This window comes from Dipodomys spectabilis, unplaced genomic scaffold (assembly GCF_019054845.1).
Source record: "Dipodomys spectabilis isolate Male_0828 unplaced genomic scaffold, ASM1905484v1 ptg000069l, whole genome shotgun sequence".
NCBI classification, from domain to species: Eukaryota; Metazoa; Chordata; class Mammalia; order Rodentia; family Heteromyidae; genus Dipodomys; species Dipodomys spectabilis.
The window spans coordinates 22,912,150-22,930,909 of record NW_024870746.1 but is presented as its reverse complement, the minus strand read 5'-3'; the positions used below and the strand labels follow the sequence as shown (position 1 = coordinate 22,930,909).

The 18,760-nt window shown below is 41.7% G+C and overlaps 1 protein-coding gene across 12 annotated transcripts in view; it reads left to right on the top strand.

Moving 5' to 3' along the window:
* The window catches only part of Cr2 (complement C3d receptor 2), a 32,127-nt gene extending 24,184 nt beyond the window's left edge, over positions 1–7,943 (top strand). For all 12 annotated transcript variants that reach the window (XM_042681300.1, XM_042681301.1, XM_042681303.1 and 9 more), the window contains 6 exons: positions 289–678; positions 1,605–1,790; positions 3,026–3,211; positions 4,013–4,036; positions 5,004–5,079; positions 7,835–7,943. In XM_042681300.1, coding sequence (XP_042537234.1) covers positions 289–678; positions 1,605–1,790; positions 3,026–3,211; positions 4,013–4,036; positions 5,004–5,079; positions 7,835–7,928 — 956 coding nt within the window. In that variant the 3' untranslated portion in view covers positions 7,929–7,943. The remainder of the gene's footprint in view (positions 1–288; positions 679–1,604; positions 1,791–3,025; positions 3,212–4,012; positions 4,037–5,003; positions 5,080–7,834) is intronic.
* The last annotated feature ends 10,817 nt before the right edge of the window (positions 7,944–18,760 follow it).

The window sequence follows — 18,760 nt, the reverse complement described above, 5'->3', positions numbered from 1 at the left end:
CAGGATACCAAAACATCATTGTCTTTCTGACCTGCTAAGACTTTATCATATTTTCTGAATTTTTTGTATTAAAAAATCAAGTATGAGTATGTATTATTGGAATGTTTTATGAGTGTGCATTGCACACACAATCACATTTAATGGAGTCTTTCAACACAATTATAATCCAGGCTCCAAAGTACAGACAGTTGTGAACATAATGATGCAGTTGCACGGTGATATCTGTGCCTGAATGCAGACATTTGGATGTACTAGATGAAGTTGAATCCTCTAATATCTCTTCTGCAGTTATTCACTGTCAGCCTCCTCCCATGATTGCCAATGGGAAGTACAGAAGCACAGTGGAAGAGCCATTCCTATATGGAAGTAAAGTCTTTTATGAATGTGACCCGGGATTCTATCTTCTGGGAGAGAAAAATCTACAGTGCAGCAAAGATTCTAAAGGACAAGGATCCTGGAGTGGGCCTCTCCCACAGTGTTTACACTCTCCTGTAACTCACTGCCCTAACCCAGAAGTCAAACACGGATACAAACTCAATAAGACACGTGCTACCTATTCCCACAACGATATAGTGCATGTTGCCTGCAATCCTGGCTTCCTCATGAATGGTAGTCACTTGATAAGATGTCACACAGATAACACATGGGTACCAGGCATACCAACATGTATCAAAATGGGTAAGTCCTTGAAGGGATGAATTCAAGAAGGGTGTTGAATATGCACTTGTATTCAGCCTAAGGAAAATCATCTCGAAGCCAAAGCAGTTATAATGTTATGTCAGATGCCTTTTTCCTTCTTCTCACTTCTATCTGGATCGTGCTTTCCCCCATTCCTTTCTCGTTATATTTAGCAACAGCACATGAAAGGACGATGTTGTTAGCTTCCAAATTGATGGGGCCTCCAATTTTACTATTCCTATGAATTGAGATTTTGGAGGGGAAAAAAAATCTCAATTTTTTTAGGCACATGTCTGACAATAACATTGCTTGATATTTTGATATTTAAGGTTACTGTATCAGTGGAAAGACCTGTGAATAATCTGGAAAATGAAATTCGCCTTCAAAGCTACTGAACTGTATTTCTTGTAGTGTCCATTATCATCGGGGACATCTTTGATCCTGTTGGTGGTTCTCTAGAGCCGAGGCTGCCATTTGAGAATTCAACTGATTTCAGTTCCCAGAACCACTCCCTTTAATCAGCACAGTGGTCTTATATGAACGGAAATCTGTTTCTACATTCCAGGACTTTACAGTGAACTTGCAGTGAGGTTTCCAGTGGCTAGAACTTAGGACCAAACTTTTCTAATTTGTTACATTGGGTTGTTTTACTTCCTGCTTCTTGGGGGCATTGAATGAAGCCTGGACTGCATCCTGATCTCTATTTAAATGGAAAAACATTACACTGGGTGGGGTCCGCAGCCACTGATGTTTTAACTTCATTTTGATACTTTTCATCGGATTATACATGGCACACAAGAAATGCCTGTTTGCCCAGCGTTGCTTGCTCTAGTTGGAATGAATGTCTCTGGTTAACAATTAATTAGCCAATAGGCATAAGTATGCCCTTGTGCTGACCTAAAGATCTTTTCTTTTTGCACTCTAAGCTTTCTTAGGCTGTCAGTCTCCCTCTACAATCTTCAAGGGGAATCACACTGGTGGAAATATAGCACAGTTTTCTCCCGGGATGTCCATCCGGTACAGCTGTGACCAAGGCTACCTGCTGGTGGGAGAGGCACTCCGTGTTTGCACACATGAGGGAATCTGGAGCCAGCCTGCCCCTTACTGTAAAGGTACTTCATCTAATTCTGTTGCTGCTGTTCTTCCTAGTGCACTAATTTGTTCCAAAATAGATATGTTCATTTAGACACTTCCAACTTAAAATCATCAAAGTAATGGCTCACTTTATCAAATGCATAGAACTAAATCAATACATTAACACATCCAAGTATCTTTAAAAAATAAGATAAAATGACTTGGCCAGGCACTGGTGGCTTACTCTTGTAATCCTAGCTACTCAGGAGGCTGAGATTTGAGGATTGCAGTTCAAAGCCAGCCTACTCAGGAAAGTTATTGAGATTTTTATCTCCAATTAACTACCAAAAAGCCAGAAGTAGAGCTGTGGCTTATCTGGTAGAATGCTAGCTTTTAGCAAAAAAAAGGTCAGGGACAGCACCCAGCCACTGAGTTCAGCTCCAGGATCAGCACACACATACACAAAAAGCCTTTTCGTTATATTCTGCCCAGCTACTGACCCTTATGGAGTCATTTCAGATATAGAAAGTTAAAGTGGTTTTATAAACTGAACTAAAGCACAGATTGTATTCACGTTATAGTGATGGTTGCAATGAGTGCATATGAAAAACACCATTACAAGAACATGACAAGCATTTTGAGTTCATTTGCTCTTATAGGCAGTGTGGGTACAATGTGTATAAAAATCTCATAAAGTGATTTTCATTTTCCCAACAAAGTATAGGAAATACAAGCAGTAAGTTAACATCTAATATTCTAGAGTACTTTTTACAAAATGCTAGATATTATGCACAGGCCTTACCTTAACCTTGATAAGTTCCATGGAAGATGGTTCCATTATTATTTCTTTCTCATGGGTGGGGTCCTTGTGGCATAGAGAGATTTCTAACTGGCTTAGGAAGTAGTCAATATTCTAGTCAACGATCTTATACTATTGACCTCTACGCTGAACAAATGAAAGAAGAAATAACAAAGCATGTAAGACTAGAAGTAAGACTAGAAGTGCAGAGCAACAGTAATTATGATACTTCCCATTCTAAGAAGACATTCAAAATATCCAAAACTGTTAGCATAGACATAGAGGCACAAAAAAAAAAAAGAAACCAATCCAGCTTAAATTATCTTCAAGTGGTTGAAACAGGTGGCTGAAAGACACTTTGCATACTGAGAATGAAATAAATTGGTCTCAGGAAGCTTTCCATTAGGAGAAACTTTACTTTCTTGGTAAAAGAGCGAACTATAATCTGCTTCAACTAGATACTTTTCATTGCAGAGGTAAACTGTAGCTTTCCTGAAGAGATCAATGGAATTCAGAAGGGACTGGAGCCAGGGAGAGTGTATCAGTATGGAGCTATTGTAACCGTGGAATGTGAAGATGGGTACATCCTGGACGGCAGTCCCCAGAGCCAGTGCCAGGGTGACCACCAGTGGAACCCTCCCCTAGCGGTCTGCAGATCAAGTAAGTACAGGGTACTTCACGGATGTTTGTCTCAGTCAAGTACAATGTTTGAGACTTCCAAGACTTCAATTGGCACAGGTCTTTGACCAATGCAATTATAACCAATTATCTTGAAGTTAGGTATCTATTCTAGAAAAAGTATATCTTTCTGAGAGTGAGGGACAAAAATAAAAGGAAATCAAAAGAGGGGAGCTCAGTTAAGAAAAGCAAACAATGCAAACAAAATTAACAGTCTTCCATTTTGTAAAGAGCTGTAGCAGAGATTTCCCATCTTGTTGCATTCTATCCTGAAAAAAAATCACTAATTATAAAGTTGAATATGTTGGCTTTTTACCCATACAGAACTCTCCCAACTTACTTAACTAAAGTGAAAAACAAATCAATGAGTTATTACATAATTTTTTTTAAAAGTTGTTATAGCCAGGCACTGGTGGCTCACGCCTATAATCCTAGCTATTCAGGAGGCTGAGTTCTGAGAATTGCAGTTCAAAGCCAGCCTGGGCAGGAAAGTCTTTGAGATGCTTATCTCCAATAAACTACCAGAAAACCGGAAGTGGCACTGTGGCTCAAGTGGTAGAGTGCTCGCCTTGAGCTGAAGAGCTGAGGGACAGCACCCAGGCCCAGAGTTAAAGCCCCACGACCAATCAAAACAAAGTTGTTATAGCTCAATGATTTAATAGTTTATAAGCAGACTGGGAAGGGAGCTGAGTGTTTCACAGCACATAATCAGAAGATAAAGGAACTTGGGGGACAATGGATAGTGATACTACAACTGATGTCTTTATTTTATATTCTCCTTAGGATCATTGATTCCGATTCTTGGTGGTAAGTTTCCCTAAGCACTTGGACAAAAGCTATTATTACGATGTTTCGTAAATACATATACAATTAGACACTCCATATTTTTCCTGTTAATATTTTTTTTCACTTTAACCCACTGTATATGATCTTCTTTGGTATTTTAAGTATATTTTAATGAACATGCATGTTACAAAATACTTCTTTAGCATAGCACTGGAGAACTGACTTAAACCGCCATCTAGTACTGGTTCCTAAGTTAGAAGGTTGATTTTCATTAGCTTTTGGTATTTAAATCCCTGCTGCATGATTTAGTGCAGCAGAATTAGAATTCAGCTGCCTTACGATGTTGTAGCAAAATAAATTTGTCACCAAGAGTCAAATGTTGTTAGACAAAATCATGAGATCCTGGCATCCTATGTGCCTAATTTCAACCTAGTGATAATAATATTACAAGTAAGTCATTTAAGGATTCAGGTGGACCTGTTGCAACAATGAGAAGTACAAAATGTCATGTCAAAAACGAGCTTTACAATGTCGGTGTGGGGGGGGGGGAGGGGAAGGATTGGGGGGGGGAGGGGGGAGGCTGGGAAGGGAGGGGAAGGGTAAATAAAGGAGGAGGCTGCAATGCTTGGTAAGAAATGTATGCATTATCCTGCCCATGTAATTGTAACCCCTCTGTACAGTATGTTCTCAAATAAAATAAAATAAAATTTAAAAAAAAAAGAAAGAATATTACAAGTAAAATGGAAAGTAACAGAGAAGCTCTATGGAAATTTGACTGAAAATCTGTGGTCATGTGCTTGGTACTTTAGCAATTAAATGAACTGGATCAAATCAGGAAGAAAAAAAAAATCTTAAGTTCAATTGTAATCCTCCAGGAATTCAGCATTTCTGGTTGAGAAAAGGTATAGCCTTCACAATGCTTCATAATAGGTCATATTCTTGTGACATTTGAAATTCACCGCTTCCCACCCTCCCCCCCCCACTCCAGGTATTTGTGCCGGTTCAGCACTGCTGATTATCTTGGCTGTCATCGCCTTATTCATGATAATAAAATACAGAGGACGGTAAGTTCAGAAGCCTTGTGTGTGTTGCTAGGGAAATAGGGATCTGAAGAGAGACGGTGGCTGTGTCTATTTAGTCTTCTTTTGTTCTGTAGCTACTGAACTGTACCTACTGTGATTACCCCCACATTAGACTCACTCACAAAGCCTAGTAGTAGGAGATGCACTCTGACAGGAAGGTGATCACAGGTCATGAGGCAGATCTTCCATACACTTGCATGTCATGACAGGGAGCTGAGTTGGTCCTTCAGGATCTCAGGCAGGGAAGTCTTCAGATTTGCATTTTCAAATGCCGGAGTAGGATCCAGCTCTCCACTAAGGGAGCAGTGGCAGGGATTAGGAGGAGGCACACAGGTAAGAGATATCTTTGCTATTGACCTGATTAGGATTTCCAGGACTTAGTGATGTGGGGAGCTAGGGGTACACAGAACAACTCCTGTGATGGTGATCCAGTGTCTCACCAAGAGAAGAGAGGAACAGCTCATGGAGAAATATAACCAGCTCCATCTAGCCTATATTCTGAGTTTGGTGATGGAGGGCTTGGGGGAAGGGCGTGGGATCAGGCAGATGTCACCAGTATCACACTGAAAGCCTTGACACTAAGAAGAACAGAAAAAGTAACAAAGTAAAAAAGATCGATGAGACCAGACTGAGCAGGAAAAAAACCACTCCGTTCCATAAATTTCAAGAAAAAGAAGGGTCTCAAAAAAAAAAAGTCTGTTATTTGTATGACTTTCCCCACAGGAAGCTAGAAGATTAATTTTGGCTAAAAGTAATTAAAAGTTTAAATAAATAGAAACTGTGCTCTCTATCTCTTTCCTTCATGCTACTACTAACTTTGCTATCAGACCACTGCATGTGTGGGGAACACTGAAAGTTTAGGAATGCTTACAATGCAAACACTTCCTAGAGCTCCAGTATGTTTATTATTGTTTGCTCATTTGTTATCCATATACTGTCTTTAAATGCCCTGATATGAACAGAGCATATATGTGATAGTAAATTCCTGTCTTGTTCTCTTGTTTACATTTTCTAACTTATTTTACTTTATTAATTAATTAATTTATGTTGTAATTGTTGTTTTTGGTGGTGGTGGTGGTGTGTGTGTGTGTGTGTGTGTGTGTGTGTGTGTGTGTGTGTGTGTGTGTGTGTGTGTGCTGGTCCTGGGGCTTGAATTCAAGGCCTAAGTGCTATCCCTGAGTTTTGGGGCTCAAAGCTAGTGCTCTACCACTTGAGCAACACCTACACTTCTGGCTTTTTGGTAGTTAATTGGAGATAAGAATCTCACAGACTTTCCTGCTTGGGCTAGTTTGAATTGTAATCCTCAGATCTCCGCCTTTTAAGTAGCTAGGATTATAGGTGTGAGCCACCAGAGCCTAGCTTCAGTTTATTTTCTAATAATTGAAATAATATTTGACATTTGAGCTCTCTAGAATCCTTTTAATAGAGGAGTAATAAACACTTAAAAATCAATATTTAAAAATATATTTAAATGCTTTGATTTAAATAATTAAATATTTAAATAAAAGTTTAAATGTTTAAAATTAAAATGTTTAATTTTAATTAAATATTAGAATCAATATTTTAAAAATTAAGTATTTTTAAAACAAACATTTGGAAAAGATTATGTTATTCTTTTCTAGGCTATCTAAGGTACTTTAACAAAGCCTAAATCTCACAGGGGCCTAAAATTTTCCTTCTGTATTATTCTTAATGTGTCTCCTATAAACTGATTTCTTAAATATGCTAGTATGAGACATGGTGTAAGGTTGCCTCAGCAGTAGTTTTCTTTCCCCACTGGTTTTTTCAAAGCCCTATATGATACTATAATCACATTTTATTGTCCTTCACTAATTTTGCTAAAGTGGTTTTAGAAGTATAGCCAGTCTATGGATGGAGATCAATAATAGAGTGTTTTCTTAGCATGACTGAAAGCCTGGGCTTAATCCCCATCAATGCACAGAGACAAACAGAGATAGACTGATGGACAAACACACAAACACACACACACACACACACACACACACACACACACATGTGCTTTCGAAGAATCAAATTAAAACACTGTCTTGTGTCTTAAGTTTTCAGTGCTGCATCAGTATGTGAGAATTTCAACTTAAACATTAAATATGCAAGTTTCCTTTTAAATTGTAATATAAAACTGATCCCACATGCTAAAATAAAAATTGCTTTTTTCAATTTTTCTTCTTTCAATTTGAGGATCATTGTTGTTAGTTTTTTTTGTTTTTTTGGTTTTTTTTTTTTTGGGGGGGGGTCCAGTTGTGGGGCCTGAACTCTGGGCCTGGGTGCTGTCCCTCAGCTCTTCAGCTCAAGGCTAGCGCTCTACCACTTGAGCCACAGCACCACTTCTGGCTTTTTTCTTTTTGCTTATGTGGTGCTGGGGAATCGAACCCAGGGCCTCATGCACTGCAAGGCAAGCGCTCTGCCACTGAGCCACCTTCCCAGCCCCCATCGTTGTTAGTTTTAAGAGTCATCCTAGACATGGAATAAAGCTATCTACCACCTGCTTCTGACATGGTCAGTTAGCAAAGTAACAAATTATTTATTCTCATGTGCCATTAAATAAAAGGAAGTTACAGTATTTACTTCATATTAAAGACAGTAAGATGAAATCATCTGTGCAAAGTACTAAAAGTTGGGAAAATGACAAGCAAACAACTGATACATCTTTATCGTAATCATGATCAAGAAATAAAGTTGATTATTTTAACTTTTTTTTCTTATCTCTTCCATTTAGCCATTATTATACAAATGCAAAGCCTAAAGAAGGAGTGCTTCACTTAGAAACACGAGACGGGTATTCTGTTGATCCGTACAACCCAGCAAGCTGAGAAGAAGACAAATTGGTATCTAATGTCCCTGAAATATTTTTATTAATGCCTATGTCCAGACTGCCTTCATTTTTAATCAATAACTACTAAAAATATATATGGTTCTATCTCACAGGTGTCAATCATCATGCCAGTGCATTAATCATTTGCATAGTTACTATTGTCAACTCGTGTTCTTAGTTTTTAAACCTATTTGTCCATTCAACAAATACTAATAAAATGACTAAGAGCAAAACAAAGAAACTAAGAACTGTTATGAAGAGAAATAGGCCAAAGGGGACAGAGAAAAAGACAGTTGCAAGGGAAGACCTCACTGAGAAAGTGCGCGTTGTATAAAGACTTCAGGGAAGCAAAGGGCCAGCCGTGTGACTCCGTTGAGAAGGAGCACTCCAAAAAGAAAGAGCAGCCAGAAGGTGGTGGGTGCCTGATGTGTTGGAAGCACCCCTCAGGTGGCCAGTAAGCATATCATAGACAAGGAGGAGAATGGTAGAAATCCAATCAGAGAGAGAAGAGGTAAGGATTGAGAGAAGGGGTAATGATTGTAGAGAGAATGCTAGATTGTCCTAATAACTTTGGATGCTGACATGGGAACCCTTGGCGTTTTGAGCCTAAGTGCTACATAATCACTTCAACGGCTATGTGAGAAAGAGACTTTAGGAGAGCAAGGGTGCGTGATGGGGAATCAATTACAATAATTTGGGCAAGAAACTGGCAGGTTCTACACACATTTTCTTTTAGAGATAATAATAATAAGAGTTGCAGACGGTGTTTACCAGAATATAAGGGAGAAAGAGAGGCATCCGTGAAGCTGCCCTGGTGGCATCATTTTTGGCTTACGCATCTAGAAGGATAGACTTGGCATAAGATAACTGAGTGTGAAGAGTGAGGCTAGAAGAGAAATCGGGACTTAAGACTTTGGAGATGCTAAGCGTGAGATGTCTCATGGACATCCAGCTCAAAGTGTCCAGAAGGCCAATGATGCACAATTAGCTCTGCGCTGTGAACAATAGGCCAGGCTGGACATACACATTTGGACCTTGTAAGCATATGGATAAACTAAATAAGATCTGAAGATCATCTAGGAGGTAACAAGGAGGAAAAAAAAAAACTAAGCCCTGAGCCTTGGCTCTTGCAATATTAAAGTCATAGAGAAGAGACCAATAAAGAATGGAAGCAGCAGCTTGAGCTAAAGCTGCAAAATAGACTATGCTAAAGTCAAGTGAGGAGAAGTTTATAGAGGAAGGGACAACCAACTTGGTCAAGTGTTACCAATTAGTCAAAAAAGATAGCTGGGTGCCAGTGACTCACACCTGAGATCTTCAGATCTCAGCCTCCACGTGGCTCAAAGCCAGCCCAGGCAGGAAACTCCAAGAGACTCTTATCTCCAATAAACTACTCAAAAAAGCCAGAAGTGGCACTGTGGCTCAAGTGGTAGAGGGCTCGCCTTGAGCAAAAGAAGCTCAGGGACAGCACCCAGGCCCAGAGTCTAAACCCCCAACCTGGAGGTTGAGGGGTTGGGGGGGAGATGAATAAACTGAATATTAGAATGTGTCTTAGCACCACACAATTTGTTGGCAAACTTAACAAGAACAGTTTTGATGGAGAGAAAAGGGGCAGAAGACTGAGTAGAATGAGCTTAAGAGAAACTGAAGGCCAGGCACCAGAGGATCATACCTGTAATCCTAGCTACCCAGGAGGCTGAGCTCTGAGGATCAAGGTTCAAAGCCAGCCCAGGCAGGAAAGCCCATGAGACTCTTATCTCCAATTAACTACCAGAAAACCAGAAGTGGTACTGTGGCTCAAGTGGTAGAGCCCTCACCTTGAGCTGAAGAGCTTAGGGACAGCGTGCAGGCCCAGATTTCAAGCCCCATGTCCAACCAAGAGAGAGGTGGGGGGAGGGAAGTGAAGGAAGAGAAATTGTACATATTAACTATAGACACCTCCCTCCCCTGTTTTCCCATCAGGAGGACCAGATAAATAGAGCAATAACATGACTTAAGTGGGGAAAAAATAAATAAGAAATCAAGGGAAAGAATTCTGAAGAATGATTAAATATAGTGTGGCTTTTATAGGCTGATGGGAATGATCTAATGATTGTAATGAATGATCTAATCATTTAATGAATATAATAGAAGGCAGGGGAGAAGGAAACATGCTGGGGCAAATTTGGCTGCATTAGAGAATGCAAGACCTGCTTCTTGAACAGAGGAGTTACCCTGAAATGGTCAAGACTGAGTCACTGCCCTGAAATGGTCAAGGACTGAGTCACAGAAGAGAAGTCAGAACACAGGGCATAGACAAAGATGGGTGGGAAGGGGGATGGGAAATGCACATGGTGAAGTTCTCTTCCAGTGGTTCTGTTTCCAGAACGGAGCTGAGTTGAGAAAGATGTTAGGGATTAAGTATGTTGCTAGTGAACAAGGAGACAGACCCTGTGAACAGTCTGCCAGAAGTTCCATGGAAAAACTGGGGATTATTCATTGGAAGGTTACCTTGGCAGGCGTTATGCTGTGGGTCTTTCATGCCTTGCCTCATTTGGCCCTTACCACCGCTTTGAAAAGATGGCTGTTATCTCCAGATAACACAGGATTCATTTGCAAGATGAGAAAAACTAAGGTTGGAAGCTTTCTCTGGAACAAAGTCAAGAATTCAAGTTCAGACTACTTTCTCCTACACAACCACCTCTGCCCCTTATTTCACTAAGACCAATAAGACTTGTGTGTGTCCTAGTGAAAGATTAAGTACCATAGCAAGGTATAAAAAACCCCTTGGGCCATTAAAGAAGAAAGAGCTGCTCGCTGCCAGGGAGTAGAAAAAGGAAGAGGAAAACAGGAACATCGTGGCACAGGGGTCCCTAAATACAACTCTGTGAGGCCTCGTGGTAAAGCTATTGCGTTTTAAACATCTATGGATGTTTATATAGATGTTTATACAAGTGAGAAATAGAGTATTTCTTCCATTCTCCCTCATTTAGCATTATATATTTGTTCTAGATCATGTCAAGTGAGAAGTACTTCTTAACAGAATGATAGCTTCTTAGAAGCTTTACAAACATTCTAGCTGACTAGTAGGTTGAACGTTAATGCCTTCCTTATTTACACTTTAACTTTCACTGCTGCTATTCATGCTGAACAGAAATGATCTATTTCAGTGTGCTTCCTGGATTGGGATCCAACTGCACATGAACTCAAGAACCTCAAATATCAGCAAGTCTCTTTCTGTGGTCTCCACATCAGTGAAATGATTTCATAAGCTAAAACTTTCCCTTTGCTCTTACTCTCCAGAACAAAGAAACCTTGCTAGATGGTACAGATGGAGCCCAGCTTTCTACTGGGTGTGGTACAAGAATTTCTGAAGCTCAACTTGAGATCCACCGGAAGCCTTATGATAAAGTATGGTTATGATGGACACACCTTATTGGGAACACTGGCTTTATTTTTAATAGTAGCTTCCTTCTCTGATGTAATTAATTAGTCCCATTTGGTTGGAACATTTCTCAGGACACTGAATATTCTTTGTCATAGTCACTTGGTAATCTCAATTTGCACATGGTTTTGAAGTTGTTGTAAAGTTATACTTATAAATAGTTAGCGTTGGAAGTGGGGTTGTGGCTCAAATGGTAGAACACTCGCCTTGAGCTGGAGAATTCAGGGACAGCACCCAGGCCCAGAGTTCAAGCCCCACAACTGACAAAAAAATAATAATAAATAAATATTTAGTGTACGATTAGAGTGTTAGATACTTCATAGTTTTCTTTCTCATGAGCTTCAGTAGTTGGTAGGATGTAATTCATAAAGTGTACATAAGCCGTTAAAATAAATTGTATTTGTTTAAAAACAGACTTGCCTTATGTGACTCTGTCTTTCTGGAGTCAATGAACTCTTGAATGATAAGCATAATCTTAGAGTTTCTAGAGCTCATGTTTAATAGTTATTCGTTCTGGACATAAACACTTGGCCATTCTTGCCAAACTCCAATTCACAAATTCTACCTACACCCCCAAGACTCATCCTTATTTTCCAGCCAACACCTTCCTCCAATCCATCCATTCTTTCCCACTAGATACTAGTTGTCGCTGCTGATTTCCTTTTATTCAATTATTTAAACTATTGAGAAACAAAACTCTCCTCACTGATGATTTCCTCTGTTCATCTTCTCCTAGATCAGATACGCTCCCAATCCACATTTTTTGTTTTCATTATTTTGGGTGTTACTGAGGTTTGAAATCATGGCCTTGAGCTTGCTAGACGGGCACTCTGCCATTTGAACTACATTTATAAAATCACTTCAGATACTGCTTTCATGATTTTCAGATATATACTCAGAAATGGAGTGCTTTTCTACATCTTTTGTTGTTTTAGTTATTTTTTAATGGAGTTGTACATTTATGCCAGGACCAGCCTGGACCGTGAATCTCGAATTTCTATGTCCAACACAGCTGGGATGACAGGTGCATGCCACAGTGCTCAGCTTTTACTGGTTGAGATGAAGGTCTCAGTAAACTTCTTTCCGCTATCCAGCACTGAGCTGTAACCCTCCTGATCTCCACCTCTCAATTAGCTAGAATTGCAGCCTGAGCCACCACAGCTACGTAGCTGATTTTTGTTTTTTTAAATGTGGTTTCAAAAATACAAGATATTTAACTTGAAAATTACCATTGTAACCATTTTTAAGTACACAGCTCATGGTACATCCTGAGATTTGTTATGTTGTTATGTAGCAGATCTCAGGAACTTTTATTTTAATGTTTGTGAAGCTGAGACTTCCTGTCTACTAAACAAATGTATTTCTCCTGGTCTTCCATTACCACTTCCTGTTGCTGTGACACTGACTGCTTTAAATAGCTTAGAGTATGGAACATTCCAGTATCCACTTCCAGGATACGCCTGCATGACCTAACTTCCTCTGAGGAGGTTACTCCTTCTTAAAGTTCTGCTGCCTTCCAATCATGATGACCAACTGGGAATGTAGCCTTCACCACAGGGGTGTGTGGGTAACACTTGTAACCACAGAACATGCACAGACCATGCCTTGCTTGTCCTTTCCTCCAGTTAGGAGCATGGTTTGTTTCTACCTCTTGGCTATAGTGAATAATGCTGTTATTAATATGGGTGTACACGTTTCACTTCAGATACTGCTTCCCAGACTTCGGGATATATACTCAGAAGAGGAGTGTTGTTAGCCTCTCCTATGCATTCACCATTGGTGTCATTTTAATTTCCTCATATTATCTCTTTACTCACATCAAACCATCAATTCTACCGGTATCCCTCCTTCCCTTCTCATCGCCAGAGGGTAATTGTGTGAGCTTCTCCTCCCTCTACTTCCAGGCCTAGCTACACCCACTCACTCGAACTTACCTCCAGCCTCTGCTTCCACAGACCACATCATTTTATTCTCATCCCTTTCTGTTTCTTCTAGAACATTGTTCCATTAACTATACCCTCTCCAAGCTCCGATGGCTCCTTCCCACCTCCAAGCCTCACCAAGCCCAGACACGTTCTGCAAGTGACCGCCATCCATCTCATACCAATGCAGGCCAAAATCATAGTACACTGTCACATGACAGAAAGGCCACACATGTCACTTGCTCTGCCAAGTGACACATAGTGCATCCTCAGGAATAGATCTTCCCTCCCACACTGCTTTTCCTTGACTTCTCTCTGTGGCAGATACTCCCTAACCATTGGCAACCTCTTGTTGACAACGTCCAATCCACATGCCATTAATTTCACATTCCAGTACAAAGAGCTTCTCTCATCACCAACTTCAATAGTTCTATTCAATAACTCTACTTGATAGCTCTGATTTGTCCAAATAGGGATACATGCCGCCAAATGAACCAATTAGTGGGGTCAGGGTAATCAAATAAGCAGAAGGTAAGAGCTGAATAGTTTGTTCCGCTGTGGAGGCTTAGGTAGAATTGCTTTATCTCAATGGTTCTCATGTGGAGTGATTTTGCCCCCAAGTGGTATTACTGGGTAGTGTTTAGAGTCAGTTTTGGTGGCTACAATGGGAGGGAAAGGATCCTACTGGCATCTAATGGGTAAAGGCCAGAGACATACTAAATACCTTACATACAGAATAATCTCCACAACAGAGAATTATCTGCTACAAAACATCAGAAGGAGGTCCCACAGTCTACCAGAAGCATGAGGAACTGGAAGAAAACCATTCCCAGTTGAAAAGCTGGGGAAGGGGATTCCAAAGGAAAGGACTCATTTAAAGTACCCAATAGGGCTGGGAAAGTGGCTCAGTGGTAGAGTGCTTGCCTTGCATGCATGAGGCCCTGGGTTCGATTCCTCAGCACCACATAAGCAGAAAAAGCTGGAAGTAGTGCAGTGGCTCAAGTGGTAGAGTGCTAGCCTTGAGCTGAAGAGCTAAGGGACAGCGCCCAGACCCAGAATTCAGGCCCCATGACCAACAAAAGTAAATAAATAACCATTAGCCATATCCTCAATCTGAAAGTAAGTACTCCTGAAACTATCCATGTTTCTCTTCTAATATTTCTCTTTCCCTTCTCTTCTTCGCTTTTCACCACCATATTTTCTGAACGACTTGTTGACGTTAACTGTTCCAACCGGTCATTTCACTCATTCATTCAATAAATAATTCCAGGTCATGGGATATGACAGTGATAAACTGATGTGGTCTCATGAAACCCTTATTGGTAAGGGAGAGCCAAATAATAAATTGTCAGATGGTAATGAGGGAAAAAACACTTTAAAAATTACAAAGCAGGGAACTAGGAAAGTATATGCTCAGAATGAACGTTCTAAGAAAGACTCCGTTAAGGTGGTCACATCTGAGAAAAAGAACTCAAGAGAACAGAAGATAGATTCCTAGGAAAAGAACATTCTGAGGAAAAGGAACATTGAATGGGAACATAATGAAGAGGCAATACTCTTGCTGTGGTTTGGGAATGACTCATTACCCTGCAGGTGGGAAAACCTAGTAGAAATGAGTTGGGGGGGGAGGAGGGAGGCAGGGAAAGAGAAGAAAAGTGGAGTGGTATAGAAAGAGAAAATCCTTGAGTGTTACCCTTGAGCAAGTATAATAACTGAGTTTACACAGCGTATCCTCACATAAAGGAGTGAACATTACTGAACATACTGATAAGGAAAGTCAGCCATTATCAGAACTCAATCTACTACTGCCAGAACCAGCTTACAAGTAATTTTCCAGGAACTTTACCATTGGGCTACACCCAAAGTCAAAACATTGGTGCTCTACCCAATAATAGATTGTACTCCTCACCACTGGGGTTCAGGTTGGAAACTCCTCTAGGCCCCAGTTCTCCCAGTGTGGCTTGCTTCTTCCCAGAGTATTTTCTGTAACAGTAGTAGCAGGAAATAAGACTTTTGAAGCCAAATGTGTTTGGCTGGAGTGATGTTAGAACATGTTGAAGTTCTCTTTGACAGGATTCTATTTCCTCAGTGATGAAGGAAGCAAAGCTATAAATAGAGATGATGGATGATGAAGGAGGTGTTAGTGTTCAATAGCAAGATTAAAAACACCTGAAACTGTGATTTAGAATGGAAGACCAATGGATTATATAATGGTGGAAATCCTTGGTGGAATTACAATGGGCCACTTGAAGTGAGTTGTGACTAAAGTAAGGCCAGCCATTGCTGTAGGTACCAAGAGATACAGAGATTGTGAGTGTCAGGGTAGTAGGGGTATAGGATTGGTAGCTGGAGAAGTGAGATGGTTGCAGTTTGGACGGTGCAGTTTCAGTGACAAGAGCATGGACAAGGGTATTCACGACGGAGCACAGGACAGAGTCCAGGCACTCCAAAAGCCAACTATTTGGAAAATACCAAATTGAAGTCACTGAGGATCAGGATGGAAGTAGCCGTGGAGAAAGTAAAATGAGAGTAAGGAACTTAGTCCTTCTAAGATTGGGAGGAGAAAGCAGAGGGACAGGCTGACTGCAAAACCAAGTGTGCAAAACCACCTGTTCTGATAGAGTGGGTTATAAAGCTATCAGAGGCAAACAGTCCTATTCCCTGAACATACCTTATTATAATCTGGCTCAGTCCATTACTTTTGAGAACTTGGAAAGATAACAGCAGATCTGTGTGTGTGTGTATGTGTGTGTGTGTGTGTGTGAGAGAGAGAGAGAGAGAGAGAGAGGAGAGAGAATGTAAGAGAGAGAGAGAGAGAGAGAGAGTGTGTGTTTCTAGGTCCCTGAGCTTCTCTGTGCTCAAGGCTAGTACTCTACCACTTGAGCCACAACACCACTTCTGACTTTTTCTGAGTAGTTTATTGGAATAGGAGTTTCATGGACTTTTCTACCCATGCTGGCTTTGAACCCCAATCCTCAGATCTCAGCCTCCTGAGTAGCTAGAATTACAGGTGTGAGCCACCAGCACCCAGCTGCAGATCTTTGAATAAATGGTAAAAGGAAGTGTCATAAGTATATGACCAATGCTGGTGTTTCTTATGGTAGAGTCTTAAGACAGAGCCCAATGGAAACTAGTGAGAAATAAGGAGCATTGGAACCCTACCCTCTGCCTAATAAACCTCACACCTCCTGACCTTCACTAAAGCCCATCTATCCACTCCCAAGTCCTTCTGTCGCATCGTTAGAAATAGCTCTGGATGTTGGGGAGGTGCATCAGAATAAGGACACCAACTTGAAAAGAACTTGGCAAGGCAAAGTTTACTTCTGCAGAAGAACGCATCATCAGCCAAAAATCTGGCAAGCAAGCACACAGAGCAGTCAGGCTGCTCCCTTTTAATCCCTCATGCTGAAGGCCCTGGCCCTCAGCTCGGATTGGTTGAGCTCAGGGTCACAATCTGCAAAAAGAGGTGGCTTAATTAACCGGATATAATTAAAGGACCTTCTAACAGGATGTCTTAATTAAAGTGCTCAGGAACAGAGTTATGTAACTAAAATGTAAACAAGGGTCACGCAACCTGGCCAAATCAGGAAGCTTCAAAAGAGCCATTCTCTCAAGATTAAAAGGAATTAGAATCTGAGCCTCCGCCTTTCTCCTCAAAAAAAAAAAAAAAAAAAAACATTAAAAGGAAGCAAATTACTTGGTGCTATTCCTGGGCTCCTTTTTGCTCAAGGCTAAACTATTCCACTTTAGCCACAGCACCACTTCCTGCTTTTGCTGTGATTAATTGGAGATAAGAATCTCTCAGACTTTCCTTCCCAGGCTGGCTTCAAACTGCAATTCTCAGATCTCAGCCTTCTGTGTAGCTAGGATTACAGGCATGAGCCACAGATGCCAGACCAAAATAAATAGATAGACAGACAGACAGATACAATAGATAGACAATTATAATGTTTAATATGTGTGTATGCATTTTTTTAAAGAAAAGAAATTGGGCCAGTCCTGGGACTTGGGCTCAAGGCTAGTGCTCTCCCACCTGAGCCACAGCTGCAATTCTGGTTTTTGTTGTTAACTGGAAGTAAGAGTTTCATGGCCCTTCCTGCCTGGCTTGGCTTTGAACCACAATCCTCCTGAGTAGTTAGGATTACAGTTGTTAAGACATCAGCACTGGCTTACAGAAATTGAAATGTGCTAGCTCTCTGGCTCTGTAGAGCACCCCTCCCCCCCCTCCATTAGTGTTCTTTGATTGAAAGCCACACAAATTGATTCTTCAGAATTGTGGAGGTCAGCAGTGAAAATGAGTTAATGAGTTTTCTAGGACTAAAGTGTCCCAGTATGGTGTTGGTACGACAAATTGTTTCCGAAAGCTCCAGGAGAAAACGTTTCTTGCAGTCTCTTCCAGCTTCTAGAAGCAGCAAGCATTCCCTGGCTCCTAATGCAGCTCTGGCCTTGGCTTTCTTGGTGGCCTCCTTCCTTCCCTCCCTTCCTTCCCCTCCCTGTGATTACATCAGACACACCTGGGTAATTCTGGACGCTGTCCTCAACTCAACATCCTTGATTTGATCACTTCGGCAAAGCCCTTTTACCTGGTAGTGTGACACAGATTGAGATATAGTGACCTTAGGGGGGTGGGAATGACTTTATTCAGCCCACAGCGCAGGTCTCACCCTTGAATCCTTAATCCACTGCCTAATATAATTTTGACTCCCTGCCCCCATCCCTGCTGGTTGCCAGAGTTTGAACTCCAGGCCTCACTCTCCAGTTTAGCTCTTTTGTTCAAGGATGGTGCTCAACCTCTTGAGTCACACCTTAGCTTTTGTCTTTTTGCTAGAGAATGGGAGATGATTTGCGGGGGGGGGGGGGGGGGGGTTGGCTGGCTTCCTACAACACACCTCAGACTTCAGCCTCCTAAGTAGTGAAGGTTACAGATGTGATTCACCAGCACCAGACCCTATTTCTCATTTGTGTGCCTGTGTGTGTGTGTGTGTGAGAGAGAGAGAGCGCCATACTTTTCCATTTATGAAGTAGTAGTGCCAGTATGGATATATAATCCCCTTTTTTTATTCTCTTGCGGCCAATTTTAAGCAAAGGACGAACCAAAGTTCCCGCCGTAGGATCAAGTCCGGTGCGCTCGCTGTCTCTAGCATTTCCCGCACTTAACCACCCGTCACCGACCGGGGCCACCCCAAGTCGGGGGGCCGAGGCCAACGCCTCCCACTGCCTCGGAGAGGCGTCGGACGCCGGCCCCGGGCCCCGGCCCCCACCCGGCGGCGAGCCCGAGGGACGCTGCGCGCGGAGCCCGACCTCCCCGCGGGGAGGCCGCCCGAGCGCACGCCCCGGACGTCACACGTGGCCTGCGATCCCCCCCGCGGCCGCGGGCGGCGCCTGGGCCCCGCCGCCCTCGCGCGGTTCTGGGAAGGGGTGGATACGGATGTGGCAGCGCCCCGCCCGCGAGGACAACCTTTGTCCCCGGGCTCGGGGGGAGCC